This window comes from Rissa tridactyla, chromosome 6 (genome assembly GCF_028500815.1).
Source record: "Rissa tridactyla isolate bRisTri1 chromosome 6, bRisTri1.patW.cur.20221130, whole genome shotgun sequence".
NCBI classification, from domain to species: Eukaryota; Metazoa; Chordata; class Aves; order Charadriiformes; family Laridae; genus Rissa; species Rissa tridactyla.
The window spans coordinates 29,798,870-29,822,970 of NC_071471.1; the positions used below are offsets into that span (position 1 = coordinate 29,798,870).

A 24,101-nucleotide genomic window follows, 5' to 3' on the forward strand; every position below is an offset into this window, starting at 1 on the left:
GACGCAAAGGCGGTGCGCCGTGACGCGACGGAGGCGGAAGTGGCGGTGGTTGTCAGGGTAACCAGCGCCGGGGCGGTCTGTGGCCATGGGCGAGCTGGGCCCGGACGATGGGGCCGGGAACACGTACAGCCTGCGGCCCGGCCTCCAGCACCGGTGAGCCGGGGGGGCGCTAGGGGTGGTGGCTCCGGGGCGGGAGCGGCGTGTCCTGGGGGATTCGGGTCGAGGGGCGGCCCTGGGGATGTGGGAGCTGCGGAGGGACTGTCGGGGAGGGGGTCCCTGGGTATGGAGGGCTGGCATGAGGCTATGGGGCTGGGGGGGTGGGGTGTTGGAAGTGGGGAAGCCCTGGGTTTGGGGACTGGGGGGGCACTGGGCTCCCAGAGCAACTTTGACATGAGGTGTAGGGGGATGTGGGTGGGGAGGTGAGGAGAGCACAGGTGGGAGATAACCCCCGATGGGGCTGGTTTTGCACCTGTGTTTATGGGTGTTTGGCTTTTGGCAGGGCTGGTTGAGGATCTCCATCTTAGCTGGGTTTTTTTTTCCCCAGGTTTTTTCATTTGCCTTTATTATGTGACAGATAAATTTTCCCAGGTGGGGTTATCTATGTTTCTACATGTTGTGTGAACTTTCTGGGCCTTCTGTTGCTGTTTGGGTTTTTTTTTGTGCTGATAGATTTAAGTCATCCACGGTAAAAGAATGTATCCATGCGATACTGAAGGAGAAGCTGGCCAACGTAGAGTATGTCCCAGAAGAAATGCCTCAGCTTACAAAGTCTTTATCAGAGACAATAAAAGACAGACTGAAAGGTAAGGCGGTTTGCTGGGGAAGTAATTTTTTTTTTCTTGCTGTGTCCTCTCCCTTTGACAAAATCCCTCTTTCCTCCTTTATTCTTGAAATCTCTATTTCTTCCCCATTGACTGACTAGAGTCTACTGTTATGAAACATTCTTGCCTATCTACATACGTTCCTTGCCTGCGGAACTAGAAACCTAAATCAAGCAGACAAGATTTGTTTTTTGTATAGACTGGCTGGTGTGGGCTTTCAGCATTGGAGGGGCTGCAGGGGGAAAGAAGGTACATTAGAGAGAAGGAAGAAGTGATGCTTCTTGCTCCAATAAACAGAATCATTCCTGCTTTTTTTCTGCTGCAAGCTAGATCAGAGTGGAATAGCAGGGAGATCAGAACAAGGCCCAGTGGGAGCAGTGAAGGGGGAATTAGGAGCACAGCCAAGGGAGGGCGTGACGACAGCCTTACTGCACTGGAAAAAGGTCTTGGTGGTGCTGTGCAGGATGCCCTCCAACACTTTTGAGTTCAAGAACTAAACTTCAGGCTCTGGCAGGTGTTTCCTGTGTTCAGTGCTCGAACAAGTACCTAGATGTGAGTCGGCACAATCACTTTTTATTTGCCTTCTTCCTGGGGACAGGCTGGTGCTCCATATGCTGGGCTGGCCTGACACGGTGACACAGATGTACCATCACCCTCGGCAGGAATCATGGATTTATGCTTCTTCCAGAATTACACATCTGCTTTAAAACCAGTAGCAGCTGTAGTCCCAACACATGTTGATGCTGAGCTAATATGCACAGGGCTTGGCTTCAATAATTTGTAAACACGCTTGCAGTGGCCTGAAGCGAGATTAGCCTGGTGTGGCTGTTGTATCAGCCAGCATCTCTGGAAAACATTGACATGGTGGATGTTACCAGGCCCAGCATGTTGTGTTCAATCCTGCAGTGGAAACACTGCGCCAGAGTCTTCCTGGGACATTGCTTTGTTGAAGACAGGCATTACGATCTATATTTTATTTTAAACATGCTTGTTCTGATTTGGCTTCTGGAACATTGCCATGGCAAGACTGGATCTGGCCTGTGCCCCAGAGGTATTTCTTTAGTATTGTAAAACAACTGCATATCTTTGCAGACACATAGCGTAGATCCACACATGCTTTTATGTGGCCGTTTATCCCAGCTCAGAAGCAAAGGAAACACCTACATGGCTGAAGAATCTCTGCAATACTTTTGCATCAGAACAGTTTTAAAATAAGCCTTTTTTTTTTTTCAAATTGGATTTTGTCCACCAGCAGCCTTATTTACATTCTTTCTATGTGTTCAGTTCTTGAAAGATGTCAGAGCAGAATGCTGACATACAGTGTGGCTGTTCAGGGGTGTCTTCTGCCTTAGATGCATCTTTTAATGGATGCCAAATACCCTCTTCACCCTTTAACTCCAATAAGACTGTGGTACTCTGTACCAAGGAAAATGAAGCCGCAAGGCAGTCTGTCCACTTCACCAATTGCATGGACTTGTACAGGATGCTTGCTTTGTAACCAAAAATCTTTAGCTTTCTGGGTCCTGTTTTGGGCTCATATTTTAAACAGGTCATTGCTCTCACTATTATTTTTTTTTTCTCCCCTTCCAGAGGAGGGATTTGACAGGTACAAAATGGTGGTGCAGGTTGTGATTGGAGAGCAGAGAGGAGAAGGAGTGAAGTAAGTTTTCAATCTACTAACTGTATTACTATAATTTTTGTTGAGTTAGGGTGGGTTTTTTTTTCTTTGGAAGCTGCTTCGAACTTTCCTAGGCTACAGCAATCTCTCTGCAGATGATAAAGTGTAAAACAGTTTCTTTTAAGTGGAAAGTGAGGGCTTGGACTGTGCCTGATTGAATTACGCAGTGATAATTGGCTGTGTGGTGGTTCTTAGCAAGCTGAAATGCTGAAAAGTGTTTGTGAGAGCAGTGTTGCAGAAAGGCATTAGATGTTGTACTTATGATGAACTAGAGCACACACCCAGTCCTTTCTCAAGGCCCTGCTGGAGCACAAGAGCCATGGTAACTCACTTCTACCTAAAGCCAGATTTCTACAAGTACTGCGTTTGCATTTAATCCCCCCTGGTAGGCATTTTTCAGAAGTTTAAATATCCGTAATCCACACGCAATACTGTCCTGGGAGTCGAGCCTAGACTGTGGGTGCTGAGCACTTGCAGTCCAGCTCCAGATGCCTGCAATCAGACAAAAGAATTCCTCATGGCTGCAGTAGTGGGCTGTAGCTTTCCATTACTAGTGAGTAGGGAGAAGACAAAAAAGAACAGCCCACAAGGTTTATGTGTTTTATCTGCTGGGCTTATCTTTATTATTGCGCCTGGTACGCCAGCAGAAGCTAAGTGCAGCAGAGATGTAATCAGATCTGCTGCTTCAATGTTCTGGAGGTCAGGAAGGAATATTTGTACCTGCTGCTTAGGCTTTTGTCAGGAATGTCTGTCTGCAGGCAGGCTGCTCCAGAAGCACCGTACCAGGGTGACTGGTTCAATGAAGTGGCCTGATTTGAAATGTGAAGCCCAGCAACACAGACTGACAGAGCAATTGGGGAAATTCTCTGGTTTGCAATAGGCAAGAGGCAAGACTGAAGTGTGATCGCTAACATCGTTAATGCAAAATACTGTGTAACCAGGCTATTCCTGAGGCAGAGTGGATTATTGGAGTGGAAAAAAAATAAAAAAGAAAAAAAAAAAAACACCACCAGCATGACCCTGAGGGCTAAGGTAATAGGAAAAAAAGGATGAAATTCAGCAGGCTTATAAATCATACGCGTAGGGACTAAGAACAACACACTGCCACAAACAGGGATCCGGTCAGCTGAGACTGACTAGGGCAGGGCATTTGCAGCAAAGAAAGGGGAGTGTCAATAACATTAGACAAGGCAGCAGCAAGGTATTGGCTGTAATATCCTGTTATTGTTGTCCCAAAACTCGTGGGATCATTTACCTGGTGTGCAAGCCAATAACACACAGAGTCAAGGTACTAACTACTTATTAGCAGTTCTGCGCAGAAAAGGGTGCTAGGGGATATTTCCACAAAGCTAGCACACGCAGCACTGAAACAGTCCTTCACTTATACATTGTAAATTAGCATAATTAACATATTCATTGTTTATCAGCTTTTTACTGGTGCGTATAATTCCTTATCTTGAAGCCGATTGGCATAAAATGTCCTCGTCTCCAGTTAAAGGTACAGTATCTCTTAATTTTACTGTGCAGGCTCAGTGTGTGAGAGTCTTCAAGTGGAGGCAGCTATCCTAACTTCTAGAGGAGTGGTTTTCATATTATAATTAGTCAAGTTCACCTTAAGGACACATTTCATGCAGTATAGCCAAGTTTCTTGGGCAATTGGCCCAGTGAAGTTTCTGCTACTTGGTTTTAGGTCTGTTTGTTCCTTTTCTCCCATTGCCTTGTCAAGAATCATTTACTCAAATGATTTACGGAGTTACTATCATAGAGGTTTCAATATTATTATGGTCCGGTTTCTTGTCTTCAGGGTAAGGCTTGGACTGAAGCAGGTGTAGAAAAAAGGCCAGCAGGATGGTCGGGGAACAGAGAGGATAGGTACGAAAGGACTAGAAAACCTTAGCTCATGCTCTAGTAACACGAAGTCTGCCAAGGAATACGATAGCTCCCTATAAATAAATTGGGAGCATGTGCCAGAGGGTGCGGGAGGTGAAGGACAAGAACAAATAAGCTAATTTAGCCACCAATATGCATAGGCCAGAAGTCAAATATTCTCAAGCACCATAGCAATGAGGTTTCAAGCCCTGCTACACAGAGGATATGAAGAATCATAGAATCTTCATGGTTGGAAAGGACCTTTGAGATCATCGAGTCCAACCATACACACACAAAAAAACCCCCTACAATCTCTGCCACTAGAGCATGCCCTGAAGTGCCAAATCTAGATGTTTCTTAAACACCTCTAGGGATGGTGACTCAACCCCCTCCCTGGGCAGGCTGTTCCAGTGCCTGACCGCTCTTTCAGTAAAGTAATTCTTCCTAATGTCTAATGTAAACCTCCCCTGCCACAACTTCAGACCATTTCCTCTGGTCCTGTCATTATTCACCTGGGAGAAGAGGCCAACACCCACCTCTCTCCAACCTCCTTTCAGGTAGTTGTAGAGGACAATGAGGTCTCCCCTCAGCCTCCTCTTCTCCAAGCTAAACATGCCCAGCTCCCTCACCAGCCTGGTAGCTCTCCTGTGGACACGCTCCAGCGCTTCAGTGTCCCTCTTGTACAGAGGGGCCCAGAACTGAACACAGTACTCGAGGTGAGGCCTCACCAGTGCCGAGTACAGAGGCACCATCACTTCCCTGCTCCTGCTGGCCACACTGTTCCTGATACAAGCCAGAATGCTGTTGGCGTTCTTGGCCACCTGGGCACACTGCTGGCTCATGTTAAGCTGGCCGTCCACCAGCATCCCCAGGTCCTTTTCTGGTATGGGCAGGGTTGATATGTGACAGGGTTGGTAGCTGATGAGTTTGAAGATGGAGCTTGATCCACATACAGAGAGGGTTACAGCACATGGGGGAATTCAGTAGTGGGGATCTAGGCTCAGGATTCAGGAGAACACTTTATCTTTAAAGGAAGCTCAGTTTGCTTTTTGAGGAGAGTATCTGGTCACTTAGGTCCTTAAACATGAGCTCCGTGGGTAATGGCTCCGCTCTGTCTCCTTTGTCTAGTATGGCTGCGCGATGTTTCTGGGATGCTGACACTGACAGCTATGCTCACGACGTGTTCATGAATGTAAGTATCGGCTGTTTTACCATGGGAAAGTGAAAAGCCGCTTGCTTTTGTATGAGAGGCGGAGTCACCTTAAACATGGAGCAGACAGAAAACAACCACTAGAAGGAAGGAAGGAAGGAAGGAACCAAGACCTATTGAAACAGTATGATTTACATCCTCATTGACAAAACATACTTAGATATAATATCCAACACAGTAAAACTTATTTCCTGAGTAGGTCATACAGTACTGTTCACAAGTCGTTATAGTCACACCATTTTACAGGTGCAGAGAGGAAGCACAAGAGGTAAAGTCTTCTCTTATATGCTTTGCTGGAATCCAGGACTGAGCAAAAGTCAAGGTTTTATTTCATTATTATTTTATTTTAAACTGACACCTAGACACCTGCGGGTGCGTGGATGGAGTAAATTGAGGCACTTCTGGCATTCAGGCGCATTGACCTGGGTTACACCGCAAGTGAGGTGAATAAGAAACTAACTAAAAGACAGAACACTGCAATATGTTACAATATAAGGTTATGCTCTGCTCTAAATGTTCCCTTAGGTTACCCTTTTCGGTTAGGCTAGCAAAGAGCTTGCCTTTACTAACCCAGAGCCTTTCGCTGTTTTCCCCAGGACAGCCTGTTTTGTGTGGTAGCTGCATTTGGCTGCTTCTACTATTGAAGACTGTAAACAATCCACAGAAGGACAGAGGTGGGGCAGAACTCTTTAGGGTATTCTTGGTTAACGTGCACAAAAGTATCGTGTTCTTCCTTTAGTACCTAACAAAAAAAACAGCTCTACAAACATGTCCTACACCTGTTCTACACACTACAACATTCCTTCTTCCTTGTGGGTATTGATATAGCTTTAAGCACAATATTGTTATGTCCTTTATTTAAATCACCCTTTGTTTTTATATAGCATATTGGTTTTGTCCTAAAAAAGTGTATTGCCAATAGCCCTTGTTTCTAAGGCAAATTCAACTTTTGTCTTGAAAGGGTTCTGATTTTTGTTAACTTTCTGAAATGAACGAACTATTTATAAGAAATGTAACATAATAAATCTATGTATTTAACATTTTGTCTCTTGTGGGTTGACCAGGTTGCCATTCCCACCATTGTCCTTTTCTTTCCACTCTACAAGACGCACTAGCCTTGGCTGCTTGTCTGTGCTTCTCAGAGGAGCGTTTGCTGAGGGTCCTTTGTAAGTTAACCCATAAAGCCAACCTCATATTCTGGTTATCCAGAGTTGTTCCTGTGACTCCCATAACAACTGGGCTGTGAATCCCAGCTAAGTGTCACACGAGATGATATTAACTGATAAGAAGACAAAGTATTTAGGACACTAGGTCAGGCTAGTAACCTGCACACCCTACTGACAGCCAAAACTCCTCCCTGCTCTAACTCCTCATTGGTTTGCCGCAATTTGGCAGCTGTGGATGCTGTGAGTAATCACTGCTCATTGCCCGCTGCAGCAGATACTGCAGTGTTTTCTCAGTTTTCTCAATCTTGCCTTCCTGTAATTGTCTTGGCATACGAGGGTGGATGTTTGGAGCCCAAACTTGTTAGGTGGGACTCCAGCCTTGTAAAAGAGCAGTAGAAGAGGCTGCTGTAGATCAGAAAAGGGGTGATAAAGCTTCTCACCTCCCCAAAAGTTAGAGGACCGGCCTGGTTCCCAAGAGAGTGGGTGCCACCAGAGTGCATCCTGGGTGCCCATTGGAAAAAGTTGCTCTGTGGTGATGCCTGTTCTGGCTCTGCTGACTGAGGAGCAAGCACAGCCGAGTAATTTCAATGGCACAAATGGCCTTTAGAGTGCTGAAGTTGGGTGAGGTGAATCCCAAATCCTGCCCTCACCAGCCACTAGAGCAAAACGCGCTCTGCCCCTGCAGCTCTCGGAAAGCGGGGAAGTAACAAATTACAATGCATTTTCTACAATCACTCTTTTGGCTACAATACCGGAGGCAGCGTGCACCTGTTTGTTTATTGTGTTTGTTTGAAAGTGGTTTCCTCTCATTTTCCTCCGATGGGAAACAGAGGATGAGTTCCCTGATTGCTGCCCGCGGCTGCTGCTCGTTCAGGGAGCTGCAGAGAGGATGCAATGGCACCATCGGGTTTGTGCGAGAACCTGGAGTGCAAATTTTGGGGAGCAGTGAAACCCTCCACATAAAGACACTTTGCCAGGAGATGATATCTACCCTCGGATACTTGTTTTGACTTTCTTTATCAAGTCACAGCGATTAAATCACCATTTTTCACCTTGCGCTCGCTCAGTTTTTGAGGATTTTAACATCTGTTTCACAAAGGCATTGTATAAAGCAGGTGAAGGCAGCTCAGCCCCCGGGGTGCTCCTCTCCGTCCTTCCGCAACCCCCCGAGTTCATATTTGGCAGGCGAAGGTCCTCCTTCGGGGGGTTCCCGTTCCCCCGCCGCCGGTTCCCGATCCGAGCGCGGCGCTCCCCGGGCACCCTCCACCGTACGAGACCGGCCCCGATGGGAGCCGGAACGGAGGTTGCAGGGGCGCGGTTTCCCCGGGGCGCGGCCGGTCCCTTCCGGCCGCCCCGGCCCGACACGCAGCGGCTCCGCCCGCCGCCCCGTTGGCGTTGGCGGGAGCGGGGCGGGGCCCGGCCGGGAGCGGCTCTGGCAGCGGCGGCGGGGCCGGCCGGGCTGCGGAGGTGCCTGCGGCCGGCGGAGCGCTGGTAGGGCGGAGCGGCACGGGGTGGGGGGGGCTCCGGGGCGGCTGCGGGGTCGGTCGCGGGGGTAACGTGGGGGCCCTGAAGTGGCCGTGGGGTTTGTTACTGGGGATTGTAGGGGGGTTCTGGGGTGGCTGTGGGTCTGTCAGTGGGGAATGTGGGGGGGGGCACTGAGGTGGCTGTGGGATTTGCTAGTGGGGCATGTGGAGGGACGCTGGGGTGGCTGTAAGGTCTGTCAGTGGGCAATGTGGGGGGGCGCAGGCACTGGAGTGGCTGTGGGGTCTGTCGGTGGGGAATGTTGGGGGGACACTGGGGTGGCTCTGGAGGGTGTCCCTGTGGGGTGGCTCTGGGGACAGGTTTCTCCCCTGGGATGCTGTGTGAGGAAGGGTACAACAGTCTGAGACAAGACAGCGGCAGATGCTTTGGGAAACTTTTGGAGTACACCCCCAGGGCTTGGAGCATGGGGGCCTTGGGGGACATCCCCCCTGTTAGGGGATACAGCCAAGGCCTGGGCAGAGAGAAGGACAGCGAGGAGGTGGCCCTGACTGCGGAGAAGGAAGGTGTGACCTAGCTGCTGTGCAGGCACACATCCTCTCCAACCCGCTTTTTGTGTCCACCGTGGTCCTGGCTGCACTAATTAATAGTTTTGTAGTTAGAGTTAAAGCCTGCAGGAATTCTGAGAGCTGTGATGCTCCTCGGTAGCCCTGGCTGTCTGTGGAGGGAGGTGCCGGAGGCTGCAGGTGGCCTTCCCTCCTCTGTTCCCAGCCTGCAGCTGGCAGAGACTGGGGGAGCCAGCAGCAGGTACTGCTGGGTTTCCGTCCGCAGGACTCCAGGGCCCGAGGACAGCCACCGTATTTGCTTTGGAAATTCACATGGCAAATACGCGTGCTCTATTTCCCAAAGCAATTTCCTATATATGCAAAATTATTAAAAGTCGTGACTTGGAAGTTTCTTGGTCCAGGGTCTGGATTGCAATTGTCTTGGAATTACTGTAGAATGAGCCACAAACAATAATTGTTGGAGCAAGGATTTGGCATTGCTGTGTAAGCCTACTAAAGGAGGTTGCCTCCCGAAGTCTCAAAAGGCTCTGGTTGTTAGGCCCTAAAACCAAAACACAATGCAAGACAAAACAAAAGTCAGGGCAGAACAACCGCCCATCCTTGTACTTCATTGTCCCTGTGCATGCTCCAAATCTTTTCTGAAATTCTGCATAAACCCGATTCTTGCTGCCTTGCTCGCCACAGCAGAGACTTTGTCGCGTGCCAGGACACTCAGTGCCTTGGGGTTCTGGTGTACCCAGAAGGGCCGTGAATTCATGGAGAACGTCTTGCCAACAGTTTCTCTTTTTGTGTGTGTGTATTTCCTAGCAGCGCTGCCTAGGTGATCACGCTGCACTGATTTCAGTTGTGGTGGTGTCAGAGAGAATTATCTGAAGCCATTTGGGACTTTGTTGGTGAAAAGCAGCGTTTTTTAATCAATTACAGGGCAGGGATACTTCTACATGCTTGGTCTCTGCTTGAGCAAATATCAACCTGCCTGTAGCAGTAGGGGATGCAAGGTTTGGGGATTTGTTTTGGCAAAGGTCTGGGTCTGGATGCTGTTGGACCAGTGTGTGGCACTGGCTGAACTGGAATCCCTTTTATACATTCACGTGACTGTTGATATACTGCAGGATAGCTGCTTTTGCTCAACCAGAGTAGCCGAGGCAGCCCGTCTCTTCGGGGTAGACAGGGCTCTGCCTGCCAGATCCTGCAGTAACCTTCATAAGGGGCTTAGACCGTCTAGAGCTAGCTGATGCTGACTGTGGGGAGCCACGCTGGGGAGAGTTGCAGTCTTCTGGAGGTGAGCAGGCTGGGTCACAGCCATTAGCACTGTTTTTAAGCAGATGCCCTCGGCCTGGAGATTGGAGCAAATCAAGGCCTCACAAGTTGGGGCTGGGAATAAAGTTGCCTTGGAGATTGGGCAAGATTTTTAAGCACAGACTGAAGAGACATCCTGGTCTCTCCCAGTAATTATGTACAGGTTAACCCTCATCTTGTAAACAGGCTTTCATCAGGTTCTCACGGTGATGAGTCTTCTGTCATTAACCTCTGCTGAGTCTTTTCTGTCTACAGCAGACCTCTACAGGGATACAAACCAGTAAGGTTAATCGTAAACTGGGGGTTGGAGGTGAGGGAGAACGGGGGGAAAAGGATTGTCTTCTCATGATCAAGGAGCACAGGGTCATTTTGGTACTTTACAGCCTGGCAGGGGAATTATCTGAAGTGACAGGACTTTTTCCTTTTCCTTGAAGCTCTCGCTGTCCGTGTGTCAAGGCAATTCTCTGCAGACAGCTGGCAGAGTGCAAAGTTTAGTAGTATTTGCCTGCAGATGAGTCAGCAGAAGAGAAATAGCTTGCCCCTGTAAAGTGGAATGATCTTGTAGGCAAAGCAGCACATGACAGTCACATCTGACTGTGCCAACGCCTTCAGAGTTCAGCGGGACAATGGGAGAGCTGGGGAGCAGGCAGTGCCACCGGGGAGCCCTGGAGCTGCACGGGTCAGAGGGGCCTCGCTGGACCAGCGTGCCTGACTGGGATCTCTGGGGAATGCCACAGCCTTGGGCTGGAGCATTTATGAGTTGTCTCAGTCAGCTCTTGTTTTCCACAGGCTTTAAGTAGCAGGATTTATTTTGCCCTGGCGCATAAATCTGCAAGTGAAAAGCAGCGGAAGCGGCCGAAGAAATCCTGCTATGGCATGTAGATTTGCAGATAATATTCTTCAAGAAATTCCTTGGGATGTCAAAACACAAAGAATGCAGCTGGTCCAGGTCCTCATGCCATCATTGTGCTTAGGGTGCGGGAATATCTGATCTCCTCCTCTGGTGTAGTGTGAGGCAGGCAGTTCTCTGGCACCACCAAGGCTAAACAAAACCTCAGCGCTGCCCATATGAAGATGCAGACAGTGAGATAAGGCTTTGGCTAAGCAAGATTTGCCCAGCCTATTCTGACCTTCTCCATCTGCCAGAGGTGTTAACTTGGGTGTGGTGGTTAAATTCCAGCTTGGAGGAAGGTGTAGTTAGCTCACACTAAGGGACAAGTTTTAAATTCCTTCCCTGCCTATATGTGTTTTTTTCTTTGTCGTAATTAATGCTTGTCCTTTATTTCCTCCCAGAAGTGGCGGCATTTCAGTGGGAAGTGTCTTGAGCTTTGTAGTATTACTCTCAGCGAAGTGCTGGATGATTTCTGAAGGCCGTTATTGCCACAGTTCAAAGAAAACTCCTATTTCGCCCTTCGACCACTTCCCCTCCTTTATTCGATAGCTGCACTTGAGGACTGAGAGGAAGGATGGAGTGATTCCCTGACAGGGAGAGCAACTCTTCTGTCTGACAGTCAGCTGCTCCTCACAGAGCCCGTACAACTCACTCTCTCTCAGGGTGAGCTCGCTGGCAGGTGATGCAAGGCGCTTCTTTGATAGAGGATACGCGCCAAAGAAATAAATCTCGGAAGCAAAGCCCCGTGTGTTTTGTAAAGTGGCGCAGAGACTGTGATTTGCCCATTGCTTTCCCAAATGGGGCACTTCTTAACTTTGCTCCTAGCGAGCAGTTTCTCGTATTCTCAGTAGTGCAGGAGGGTGATGCCTTAGACAAAATAGGCTCTTTCTTCTCGTTATGCCTCCTTTTTTATCTTGGAGTATTTCAGAATGAGCTTTGAGAGCTATCTTTTCTTCCCCCTTCCCCATCTACTGCAAATGTATTTAATTTTAGAACAGTCAGTGTTTTACGCATTTGGGGAAGCAAAGCTGTGTGCTCGTGTGTTAAGCTCAGCTACAGATGCCAGATCCCATTGTTAGTAAGTAATTGTTTGAGTTGCTATTTTAGTCATTTGGGTCAAAATGTAACATTCTAAGATTAGTAGCTGTATCGCAGTAAGGTGTAGTTTGTTTTTAAAAACAACGTGTTCCCAGTTTTTAAGGAAGGTTAGTTTGGTGCTGGGGGGACTTCCCAGAAACTCCCTAGCCACAGGATAGAGGTTTTAAAGCTCTGAAGAGTGGTAAAATTATTGTTTAACTTCTGCATTAATTTGAGTAATTAGCAGAGCTGTGTCACTCATGAGGTGCCCAGCCCAGCTCTCCAGACACTGCAGAGGCCCTTTCAGCAGCATCTGTCCTGAAACGTCAGAGCAGATTGAGCATATTTACACCGTCCTCAAAGCTGTTGTTTGCCATCATTTGATGACATATACCCTGAGAAGTGGAAAAGTGAGTTAGGGTGGACGTAAGTGGATGGTTGGGTGTAGGAGGGGTTGGAAGAAGCTGTATGAGATTTCTCCTGAGCTGGGACAGTGCTGCTGTACGTTGGCATAAAGCACAGTGTTGCCCTGTGTTGTAACCTGCAGGTTTTGGCTGGCCCTGAGCTCTGCACCCAGCAGCAATATGCTGGTGATAACTCAGCAGAGAGCGTACTTCTGTGCAGAGAAGTCAGGGTGCTCTGCTAAATTGGGAAGACCTTTACCTGTTTGTGCGTGGAGGTGGCTGTGTCTGTACTTCAGCACCAAAGCCTCTGCCAGTGCTTTTTAATGTTTTACTGGGCAGTGGTTCAGAATGACTGCGTTCAGCACGTTGACAGACCTTTTAATTCTCTCCAAAGGGGAGGAAAGCAAGAGATCAGAGGCTGGCAGGTGACTTGAAGCACAGTGAAATTATTCTGACCAAATAAAAAGAAAATCTGCTGCTGTTTCCCCCCACTGTTTCTGTGAACACTGGGGTTACCTGAACCAGAGGCAGAGGTCTGCTGCTTTTTGTGAACTGGATGGTTTCTGCTAGGACTGTGGTGGTGAATCAATAACTGGTTACAGAGTGTGCTTGCAAGATGGCACCTTGCAAAACTTAATTACTTGTGTCATATCTTGTTTTTTCACAGAGGCACTCTGGAAGCTGCTGCATTTATAGCACAGATCTTGCCTGAAAGTTAAATGTTTGCCAAAGTGTTTGAAGACTTGGAGCTCAGGGTTGCAAACTCTTTTTGCCTGAAATAGCTTGTGCGCACTCCTGTATGTTTGTCTGTTGTTAGGAAATAGTAAATTAATTACTGAAATGGGGGAAACTCGGCAAACTTGACTCACAGGCATTATGGAGCGAGTGCTGCATGGCTCATGCGGTTCTGAAATATCCTTGTGACTGCTCTTCACTGTTATTTTTGTCTCTCCCCAATATTTTTTTTGACTCCCCACTCACCTAAGATTCTTTTTTCCTGTTCCTAGTGCATTGTGCTAGGTCTAGCAGAGCGGTCTGAGGTACCCACATGCATGTAACCCAAAAGCAGTTCAGCTATGTTTGGCCCTAATGCTGTTCGTAAGGTATCTTGTTGTTGATGAGAGGTGGGGAGAGCGGGATGTTCGTGTGCATTGAACTGTGCCTGACTCCTTACATTGGAACATTCCTTAACTTGGAGTCATTTGTGCTTGAGTGAGTCTGATCACTCAGTGATCTCTATGACAAAGCCCACACTTCTTGGTTGCTGAGCAGCAGGGCTTTGCGCAGCAGCTCTTACTGAGGACAGTCACAGCTCATCCCGAGCGGGAATGCTCGCCAGAGACTCTCTGCCAAGGAGAGGGATGGTGTTCAGAGGGACATCTGCCCTTTCCCATACCTCGCGCTTGCCCCACCTGACGTGTTCCAGCATACCTACTGCATGTGGGTGGGGAGACATTTTAAATTCCACAGGGCTCTTATTATTAGGGTGTTGAGGCACGCACATAAGCATCATTCCTGGGCGAAGGGGTCGTGCTGCTCTCAGGAATGCCAGGTCAGAAGTGCCATTCGCTGCACTGGAGAGCTGCACGTTTCAAGTGAGCAAAAGAGATAATGCTGCTTTTTACTTACAAACTTTGCAAATCTAGCACCCGTTTCTAACTCCTGCAGCAGCTGAAAAGGGAATGTTTGCTGCTGTGCTTTTTTATAAATCCCTAGCTTTGTTTCAGCTGTGTGGAGTGCTGGGTTTCCTAATGCTCCAGAGCCCTTTTGGGAAGGTACAGTGACTCCAGTTCAAGAGCAAGGATAGCTCATTTCCAGATAGCTGTCACGATTTCTGTCCCAAGCTGGTTGTCTGTCTGTCTGTTCATCACAGAAGCAGTTCAGCTGAACCACCGCTAATTACAACCTGGTACGTAAAGTGCCAGAAGTAAGTGTGCCCAAATGTGGTGTCAGCAGCTGCTTCACCATCAGCTGAGTCACCACTGCAGTGGGGACAGGGGACGAGAGGGGAGCATGGTGGCAGCCATCCCAAGGTGAGCTCTCTCTACTGGGGAGCTGCAGCTTGGCCTTACACAAACAAGAAAACAAACAGCAAGCCAGCTAGCCAGTTAAGTTATGACCATGGGCTGCACCCTTTCCCTCACTCTTGTCCATCTGCTCCTTCCTCTGTTCAGGATTGTACAGGGATGCAGGACACCCGCCAGCTGTCTTGGTGGGCAAGGGGGAGGTAGAGAAGGGTAGAAGAGTATTTGCATTCATCAAAATGAGAGCTGGGGGAGGGCTGAATGCGAACTGGGCATGCCTTAATCCTTAGGTTGCTTTTCAGATGCTAAAATAGCATAATTAGCCTCATAGTAATGATCTATAACTTGCGTTGCAACTCTTGTGCGAGTTTCTCTCCCGCCAGCTGACTGCTGCGTGCTTCTCTCTGCGGAACAGCTCCGGGTTACATTAAATGATTCAGTATTCCCACCAGGCACTGTTTGTCAATCCTTGGCAGCTGATGCCAAATACAACTGGCTAAGCCCCTTGTTAGGTGGCTGCGTCTTTGCGCTGACCTTCTGTACACTGTGCCTGCTGTTGACTGATTCTGCTTTGGAAAAGCTGAAAAATATATCTCTTTTTTTTTTTTTTTTTTTTTTTTTTTTTTTACCCCCTCTCCTTCATTTTGTTCCAGTTCTGACTGGACGTGCTTGGCAAGATGGAGCCGCCGACCTCCTCCAGGCTGAATTCCCGAAAGAGAAGAAAAGATGGATCTGGCCCCAATGGGGCTGCGGAGCTGGATGGAATCCCTCCAAAAATGTCCCGGCGCTCATTCGTAAGTAAGCACAGATAGGAGCTCTAGGTGCCTGTGAGATTAGGACATTGAGCCATAACAGCAGAAAGATAAATGTGATGGTTTTTCTCTGGACCCAGAAAACAAGGAGGGGGGGAAGAAGCAAATGACAGTAGCTATCCTTCTTGCAAAGCCAGTTTAAAATCTTCCTTTGTTCATACTAATAACACACTTACAATGCGGCCTTAAATTAGGTCTGAGGCAAGCATTACTAAGCTGCTTTTGTAGTGTGTCCGGCTTGTTTATAGTCACTTAAGCTGAACCCGAACAGGCTGGATGTAGATATCCATGGAGAAGCAAGCATTCATTTCTCACAGGTGGATTTTCTTAAGCGGGAGGGAGGAGTTCTCCAGACAAGCACATAACAACCCTTGCACCTATCAGATAGCAGTCCTGCTCAAGTCAGGGGGGCTGCAGGAGGATCTGAAATCTAAGCACCTGCAGAAGCAATCCATTGAATACACCCTCTGAAACACTGGGAAGATGACTGCTCATTTGATTCTCCTGATCTGGCAGGAGCCTGCATTTATGTTGCTGATGCTTCAGGAGTGTTTGTAAAAAATAAAAAAAAAAAAAAAAACAACAATGATTTCTCCTAGATTGGCCTTGGGACAGCTTTAACAAGCTAAAGTTAGTGGGGTCTCTTCTAAAGGGGGTCTGTGCCAGTTAATGGCAGTGTAAAAAGTTGACTTTAACTTGTCCTTGCCACAATATTGTGATGATGGGCTTTTTACAGCTCTTCTCTGCCCTCTTCCTGGAGCTGTCCTGCGTATCACATGTACTCTAGTTGTTCTTTCCTTATCTCTGCCGAAAGCCAGCTACCATCCCAGCCACGTCATATTGGGGTCATAGTCCTTGGCAAAATACGGTGATGTGTTGCAGCCTTCCTCTTTGATAACAACATTTTGCTCTTCAGCAGGACTGCAGTCCTGTCCCAGGGCATTTGACAGATGGTAACGAAGTGAGAGCAGCACCAGCAGTGAGAATTGGGGAGGCAAGTTTTGGGAATGGAGGCTTGAGCTGTTGCGTGACTTGTCACACAGAGCCCTGATATCCATGATGGTTGCCAAAACCCACCGTGTCCCTCTTAAAGACCCCATGTATTTCAGTAAGGAAAGAGAAGTAGATGGGGTATCCTATGGGAATCACTTGCTCTTCAAGTTGGTGTCTGTCTGTGTTAGAAATAAAGCATCTGTCTATGAACAGCACAACACTAGCCACTTTCTAAACTTCCTATTTTTTAGCCACAGGGGTAATGTGGACCTCCTGATGAAAGATCTGGTTTTTTATTCCTTTTGTGAAAGTTCTATTTATTGTAGCAAGGGTAATAGCGTTGCCTAATGGTGTCATTGCCTTGAAGCTTTTACTGCTCCCAACTAAGGAGCTGGCTGGCAGAGCCTTCCCCTAAAGCGATGGGGCTCAGCAGCAGACGGTAGTAACAAGCCTGCTGACCCATAAGCCTGTTGTACTGTGCACATCAGGTTGAGTCCTGACCCTCGTAGGCGCTTCAGAGGAAGGGCAAGACTGTGGCAGGAGCTTTTGAGGGCATTTCTCTGCGACCCTCTGATAATTTTGATAGTTTTTTTAATGCTTTTACTCCAAGCTTTGTATCAGGTATGTGACAACCGAACTGCAAAGGATCTTGTTTTATTCACAAGTCCCAGATATAATAGCAGTGATGAAAGGAGAGACCTGCAGGCCTTAACCTAACCATAAGGATCCTGGTAGAGGAGGTGGTGTGTGAAACGTGGGTACTGGAGCCTCAGTAAGTTAAAGGAGATTTTGGTCAGTATCAGTTTGCTTGAATGTAGTGGTCCGTGGCTGCTTTCGTTCACTTGGAGCACTCTAAGAAGGAATGAAGTTAGGAATAATAGCAGTGGTCTTTCCAGTTGCAGCGGTGCTGGGCACCGTGGCAGGATGCTGCAATGGGACAGGTAACCAGAGAGGAAACTGCTGATTAGCTTTTTGGAGCTTGAAGGTATTATTGTAATGTATTGATCTGCAAGCTCGTTTCCTAGTCTTCTGGCTCAGTAAAGAGACATCTATTGCTGCCCCGCACCTTACTGCTAGAAGGAAATTATTGTTCTGTTATGGGAAGGGCAGGTGCTTTGTTTCCATTCAGAGGAGACCAGAAATGATACCTGAACTTTAGCTGCTGGTTAAACATACCGCTGTGGTCAAGCTAGCTGATTAGAGGGGTTTTCCTGCGGCAGTTGGAGATATTCTGCCACAGATCGAGGTCAGTCTCTCACCTTCTATGGCTCAGAAATGGGTGACGATACACATGTTCCCTGGGAATTTGTGCTGCTGTTGGTATTGCTCTTCTGCTCTTTCATATGCTCAAATCGAGGCGCTGTTACAATTTGTACATCGTAGCACAAGGAGTCAAGCACAGCCAAGCGATGGTCGTGCCCAGGTGGGCATAGCTGGAGCTGCAGCAGTGAGGTTTGATGAAGCTTGGCTTGTGCTGTTGTGAACTGCTGTTTGTCAAAAGTCTGTTGTAGCCAGCTGCAGATCTGAGCCTCTAGGGTTTTTTTTGGGTCCAGTATGACCACCACATTCTTAAGTAGAATTTTCTCTCTCTCTCTCTCTCTAAACTCGGGCTAATGGCCCTGCAGGGCTGTCTTGAGGTTTAACACTAATTAGTCTTTCAGTACATGTGTTTGAATCACGCAGAGAATCAGTGAGTCAGGCGGTGACTAGGACACTGCAGACGCAGTGCTGCCGCTACGTAGTGCACTCACCTTTGCGTTCTCACAGCTAACCTTTTCTGGCTGTTTAGGGACTGAGGGAACCGGCTCCGTTTTCAGATGAAGTGGAAATCGATTACAGCAAGCCATACATCAGAGTAACATATGAAGAAGCGATGAGAGGGACCCCTTGTAAGTAAAAACCAGACTGGAAGGGTTGTATAAATGTTGATTTTTGGAAAGGGGGGGGTATGATTTTGATATTTCTGAGACTGATCCAACCTTGTGTGTCAGACCAGGTTTGCAGCCAATGACTTAATGCTTTGGTCATTAGATAACTGTTCCCACGTGAAACTGGGCCTGCCAGTACAACTGAAATTGGAGCCTTTGTGTGTGAGGAGCCGTACCTTCACCAGTAAGACTATTTGAAGCAAATAGATATTTGTGTTTTAGTTCTTCCTGTGCCACTGACCGCTATACTGTAGTATCAGCGCTGAACATTCTTCTGCACTACTTTGCCTGAGGTAGCTTAAAGTTAAGCACTTTAAAAGTCATCTCTTCTGAAACGTGAGATGGGCAAATAAAACCAACATACATCTTTGTCCAGAATGTCCCATTCTAGTCTGGATTCGAATTAAAATCAGTGTCATTAAACATGTAGGCCAGCCCCACAATGAGAACACATCCTTTTAGTCTCTAAACCAGACTAGGATAAACACTGTTCTCTTTGCAAGTCCAAAGAGGAGGCAGAGGCAGGACTGACTCTGGACTGGAGGATGGCTGCCCTCTCTTGCCAAACAGAGTGTGCGGACAGTGCTGTCTTTGTTCCTCCTTATTTATCGATGGATTTAGCTGATAGTGCCAGTGCTTCAGCAGAATTGTATCTGCTTTTCTTCCAGTAGTCCAGCTGAGTTTCTGGATACGGTCACACACTTCACCAGCCTAGGGAGAGACAATGATGCTGGTGGGGAATCAGAACAGACTAGTCCCTCAGCCAGACTGGCAGCTGTGGCAGCGAGCTGCAGAGGAGGATGCTAAAAAGGTCTTGAGATGCCATCATGGGCTGAAACTGAGCATTTCTGAAACATTCTGGCCAGTTCCCCTCTGGTAGCTCACTGCTGTGCAAAAAGTTAAGGCTGCATTTGGATTTACACAGGAGGGTGATGTCCAGGGTTTGCTTTGCCCTTGGTCTCCCTTCACCTCATTTTGGTGGGTACGGGGTAGGTTTTGAGTCTGTCTTTGAACACGGTTGTATTTCAGCTCTGTGCTCAGCAGCATTTGCTTCCATGTGGGAAGGCAGAGCGCCAGCCATTTCTCTTCACGAATCTTTCCTGGCTGCAGCTCTGCGTTCTGCCAGTTTTCTGCAACGCCCCCATGAGTTTCAGAAGGTCTCCAAATGCGGGCATGAGGAACAGCTGCTTCTCCGGGAAGGCATCTTGACAAATGTCTCTTTGTCTCTTTGGCACAGTGGATCGCCCCGTCAGAGTTTACGCCGATGGAATATTTGACTTGTTTCACTCTGGACATGCCCGGGCCTTGATGCAAGCAAAGAACCTCTTCCCGAACACATACCTCATTGTCGGAGGTAAGGAGTGACCTTGTTGACTTTGGCTGTCGTAGAGTACAGTTTACCTCCATCCATGCTTGTGCATACGGATGGCATAGCAGGGTTATTGTCTTTATGGTCTTAGTGGCTTTCACTGCATTCCAAATGTTCTTGGAGTCTTATTGCAATATATTGAGAGTTAATGTGTCTGCAGAAAGATATCCTGTACCAAATGAGCTCTTGAGGGAAAGATTTCTGAAAGCTGTTCTAATTCGAGCCTTCTATTTTGTGACAGATACTGGTGAGTTGCATGTCTGAGTATCAAAATATATTAGGGACAGTTGAGCATCTGCCTTTTGAATGAGACAGTTAACGAATGAGGAGCAGTCCCTCTGTGGCGGGTTGAGCTTTATGTCCTCTGTATCGCCCTGCAAGTCAACCCCCTCCTCCAGGGAAGGGTATAGTGATACTTCTGCATTTTTTCTGTGTGCTACAGTAGTGTCTGGAAGGGTAACGGAGGGAGGAAAGCTGAAATAGTTGCTTCAATCTACAAAACGCTCTGTGTTTAGAAATCTTGGAAGTGGAAAGACATCCCCATGTACATAAATGTTGTACATCAGACAGGAAAATATCTTTGGGTCAAACTATTAAAGTGTCAGTGCAGCAAGGTGTGTAATCATGGTCTCTGCCTGTGGGAGACTGGTGAGGAGGTGGAGGGCAATGAACTGATCCCCTTGCACCAGGAACTGAAAGACAAGAGGCCACAGTCCAAGTGAACATTAACTCCAAGCTGGGAGCTATCTCACCCGCTCTTTATCGTCTTGTTTGTCTAGAACATAAATATGTCCAATACCAGTGAGACTGGTAATGCCTTGTTTACTTTTGAGTCTGATAACTAAATAAAACTCCCTGCTTTCTTAATGTCTTACATTGTAGATTATGAATTGTTCATTTACTTTCTCATAGAACATAATAATGAAGCTAGCTTGATTTGCTGTGAACTCACCCTTTGTTTTAATACAACTTTCCAAGAACTAGACTGTGGTACAGCAATTTATGAAATTGGAAGCTTAGGCAGTGGGTTTTTTTTCATGGTCTTCAGTTTTCAAGCCTGAGACATGCATAGGTTTAAAAGCAGATTTCTGCCCGGTAAGTCCCCAGGTGCCATTTCATACAGGAGAGTTGTCTTCTGTATTGGCTGCTTTTCTTGATAAGCGTTGTAGGCTCTAGAGATCTTGAGGGCATGAGGTGTAGGTCCCCGGCTTGCGCAGAAATCCCCCAAACACCCTAGAATTGCTCATGAGTTGAATGCCCTGCACTGCTCCCTTATCCTGGTGCTTTGTGCCTGGAATAGCTGGGTTTGAAAGTGCCAGCGCCAGTCTCCATCAGCAGCTGGAACTGCCTGGCTTAGCAGGAGCGCGTGCAAGGTCCTTTCGCTGTAAAGCATTGGCGTCTACCTCAAGCTCACTGTGCCTCTTTCTCCAGTCTGCAGCGATGAGCTAACCCATAACTTCAAGGGCTTCACGGTGATGAACGAAAATGAGCGGTATGATGCTGTGCAGCACTGTCGCTACGTGGACGAAGTGGTGAGAAATGCTCCGTGGACGCTCACCCCAGAGTTCCTTGCAGAGCACAGGGTAATTTGTGACACCTGGTCTGTTCTGAATTTTGATTAGCCTCTGTCTGTGCTTGCTGTTTACAGCAAGAATTCATCCATGGGGATGACCTCTGCCTGAGCAACCGGTTTCTCTTCAAACTCCTTAAATATAGTATGAGCTGGGTTATAGGAATTAAGTGGGTTTCTTGGGAGACTAGAAGCATTTGCTGAGCTGGCAGTTAAGGTTAAAATAAGGTAGAGATTGTGACATGGTGAAAAATCCTGAGAGGGTTCTTGCTGTTCCAGAAGAAGTTGATGCTGGTTACAGATTGGTGTGAAACAGGCAGGAGGGAGAAAATAACATGGGTTGGAAGGAATTTCTGGGGGGGATCTGGTCCAACTCCTTGCTTACAGCAGGAGCAGCTTTAGATCTACATCAGCTTTCCTGCAGCAGGAGACCGGGCAAGCTGTCTTGAGAGTCTTTTATCAGTTGGTGTGATAAAGGAATCTCTAACATCTGTTGAACTGCATTGGGAGGTGAAGGAGTCTCTAGGGGAGTTTGCTTAGTTTACCCTTGTTGCCATTAACAAGCCATTTCTCTGTGGAGCTTAAAACAGCTGTGTCCTTAGTCCCAGCCTTTCCTCTCTGGTGTGTGCTTACAGTTGATACGCAATTGCCAGTGAGAACTTGGGACTGACCTGTGTTGCTTTTTAACTGAGCTAAGTGTATTGCTGTTCTCTCTCACACCCCTGTGTGGAGATGTTGAGCAAAAAGTTACCATCGTTTGATAGAAAGCAGGAGACCTGCACGTTCGAGATAAAGTGTTGACTCACATTGCTTGCTTAATTTTCAGATCGACTTTGTTGCACACGATGACATCCCCTATTCTTCTGCTGGCAGTGATGATGTTTATAAGCATATAAAAGAAGCAGGTGGGTCTGGGTCAGATTCTCCAGGGCTTCCTGTCAAAGATCTGCTGTGGTTTCTCCTGTGCCCCTGTATCTCAGGATTATGCCTGAGGAAGTGGCAGCGTTGGGAACAAGGTCAGCCCAGGAGGTTCTGAGGGCAGAAAGAAGCCCAGCTTTGTGCCCTACTTCATAAGGCTGGGGCTGTTCCATGTCCCAGGCCAAGCATTGCCCAGCATTAATTCCTACTTCCAATCTAGTTATTGTGATTGAATTAACAGCCACCTTTTGAAAAAATACTGCGGTTTGGCTTATAGATTCTCATAAATGGAGAATCTCATGAACTTGGCAAAGTGGCTTCTCTAGTTGTTTCTAGGAAATGAGCTCTTGACAGGAGAGATTGTTTCCTAATAGAGGTGGCAGCAGCTTTTTGCCATGTGTCTTGCTACAGCAATCCTGGGTCCTGTTCCCCAACTTTAGGCATGTTTGCGCCAACTCAGAGGACTGAGGGGATCTCAACATCAGATATCATCACGCGGATCGTGCGGGACTATGATGTTTATGCCAGACGGAACCTGCAGCGGGGCTACACAGCTAAAGAGCTCAACGTCAGCTTCATAAACGTGAGTTGAAGCGTGTCTCACTACGAGCTGTGTGAAGTGGAATCTTACAGAGTTCCACTTACAAAGGGGAGATGTAGAGTCTCATCTAGTGGTAGGACAGTCCTGACACATGCCAGTAAAAGGCCAGTCTGCGGAGCTAAGCAGTTGCACCAAACCAGTGTCCTTGGAGTAGAAATTAGGCTACTTCTGCCCCTGAAACTGCCTCTGGGACCAACCCAAAGGAACTGGGGTTTTGCTAATACTGCTCCATTGTCAGAAATGTCTTGGTGACATTTTACCTGTTGAAAGAGCTGGAGACAGGGTGTTTGGTGAAATGTGTGTTTTCTTGAATTGAATAAAGTGTGGGTTGTTCTTGGCAGCAGCTGCTGTGTCTCATCTCTCCTCTTCCCTCAGCCACCTTCTTCAGGTAGACTCATTTGTTAGGATAAAATCTGATCTTGCTCTCACTGTGCTACTCCCTGGAGCTGCAGGAGCAGCAGTGCTTGAGCAGGAGAGAAGGACAAGCTCTGACCCTGTGCTGAGCAGTTCTAGCCCCCAAGCAGAATACATGGCACAAGGCACTTCTGATGTTGGAAGTAAAGTAGTAAACGTTTTTTTTTATCACTCAGATACTATGCCTGTTTTTTAAACTACAATCCAATACAAAAATGAAACGGGAGAGGTAACGGCTGCTTGACCTCCCTTTGGCGTGTGATTCTCCCTCTGTTTAAAAACACCCAGCAAAGAGAGTTGTGCTATTGTGATATGCAGAGAGACCCACAGCAGGTCACTCAAATCTAATCTGCGTATTGTGTAAATATTTCTCTCTTCGGTGCGCTCCTATTAGATAGTGCTTATCTCTGGGTTTACTCTTGCTCTGTGTACTGTGCCTGCCACAAGGCATCTCACAGCCCCACTGTGTCTGCCATTTAGTCTAGGGAAGAAGTGTCACTGAAGTGAAGGAGAAGTGTCACGAGACTAATGGAGATGCTGAGCCTTAAACAGCAGTTCAGTGTAATAACACAGAGCAGAGGTGGTCGCCACTCAGATCTGGTGAGCTGTATTCTGATCCATTGCTTATTGTACAGGAGAAGAAATATCACCTGCAGGAGCGCGTGGATAAGGTGAAAAAGAGGGTGAAGGATGTAGAGGAGAAGTCAAAGGAATTTGTCCAGAAAGTGGAGGAGAAGAGTATCGATCTCATTCAGAAGTGGGAAGAGAAGTCCCGGGAGTTCATCGGCAATTTCCTGGAGATGTTTGGCCCAGAAGGTGCATTGGTAAGGATCCGCCCTGGAAAAAGAGGAAAGGGGATTTTGGAGAGCTTGGCAGTCACTGTGGGGCTTCTGGAGCCTATGCTCTGCAGAGCAAAAGTTTACGGTTTGTTTCAATGCTCAATGCCGGTCTTCAGACCAGTTTTCCCAGGCTTGGGCAGCCTGTTTAAAGGGAGCCCTCACTCTTGCCAGC

The 24,101-nt window shown here is 47.6% G+C and overlaps 2 protein-coding genes across 7 annotated transcripts in view; both read left to right on the forward strand.

Annotated features, from left to right (window-relative positions):
• DYNLT2B (dynein light chain Tctex-type 2B) lies at window positions 1–6,616 on the forward strand. The gene is made up of 5 exons (XM_054205190.1): window positions 1–153; window positions 670–803; window positions 2,412–2,481; window positions 5,497–5,560; window positions 6,175–6,616. The coding sequence occupies exons 1-5, from the start codon at window positions 86–88 to the stop codon at window positions 6,220–6,222; spliced, it is 384 nt and encodes a 127-aa protein (XP_054061165.1). The 5' UTR covers window positions 1–85; the 3' UTR covers window positions 6,223–6,616.
• Window positions 2,431–24,101, forward strand: part of PCYT1A (phosphate cytidylyltransferase 1A, choline) — a 26,083-nt gene continuing 4,412 nt past the window's right edge. For 2 of the 6 annotated variants that reach the window (XR_008466962.1, XM_054205182.1), the window contains exons 1-8: window positions 8,092–8,235; window positions 15,139–15,279; window positions 18,080–18,179; window positions 19,456–19,572; window positions 21,019–21,170; window positions 21,984–22,062; window positions 22,516–22,658; window positions 23,726–23,914. Coding sequence is in view for 5 of the 6 variants with exons in the window: in XM_054205182.1 (XP_054061157.1) it covers window positions 15,163–15,279; window positions 18,080–18,179; window positions 19,456–19,572; window positions 21,019–21,170; window positions 21,984–22,062; window positions 22,516–22,658; window positions 23,726–23,914 (897 nt within the window). In the remaining variant the exon portion in view is untranslated. Of the gene's footprint in view, window positions 2,482–5,496; window positions 5,561–8,091; window positions 8,236–13,128; window positions 13,259–15,138; window positions 15,280–18,079; window positions 18,180–18,219; window positions 18,403–19,455; window positions 19,573–21,018; window positions 21,171–21,983; window positions 22,063–22,515; window positions 22,659–23,725; window positions 23,915–24,101 lie in introns of those variants that run through there. The other 4 variants (XM_054205183.1, XM_054205184.1, XM_054205185.1 and 1 more) reach the window with 4 other exon arrangements.

What these genes read in the sequence shown, in the direction of transcription:
- DYNLT2B (XM_054205190.1), top strand. Translation starts at nt 86, where the DNA reads ATGGGCGAGCTGGGCCCGGACGATGGGGCCGGGAACACGTACAGCCTG. An exon ending in CGGCCCGGCCTCCAGCACCG is followed by an intron (nt 154 to 669) that starts GTGAGCCGGGGG and finishes TTGTGCTGATAG; the next exon opens with ATTTAAGTCATCCACGGTAA. An exon ending in AATAAAAGACAGACTGAAAG is followed by an intron (nt 804 to 2,411) that starts GTAAGGCGGTTT and finishes CTCCCCTTCCAG; the next exon opens with AGGAGGGATTTGACAGGTAC.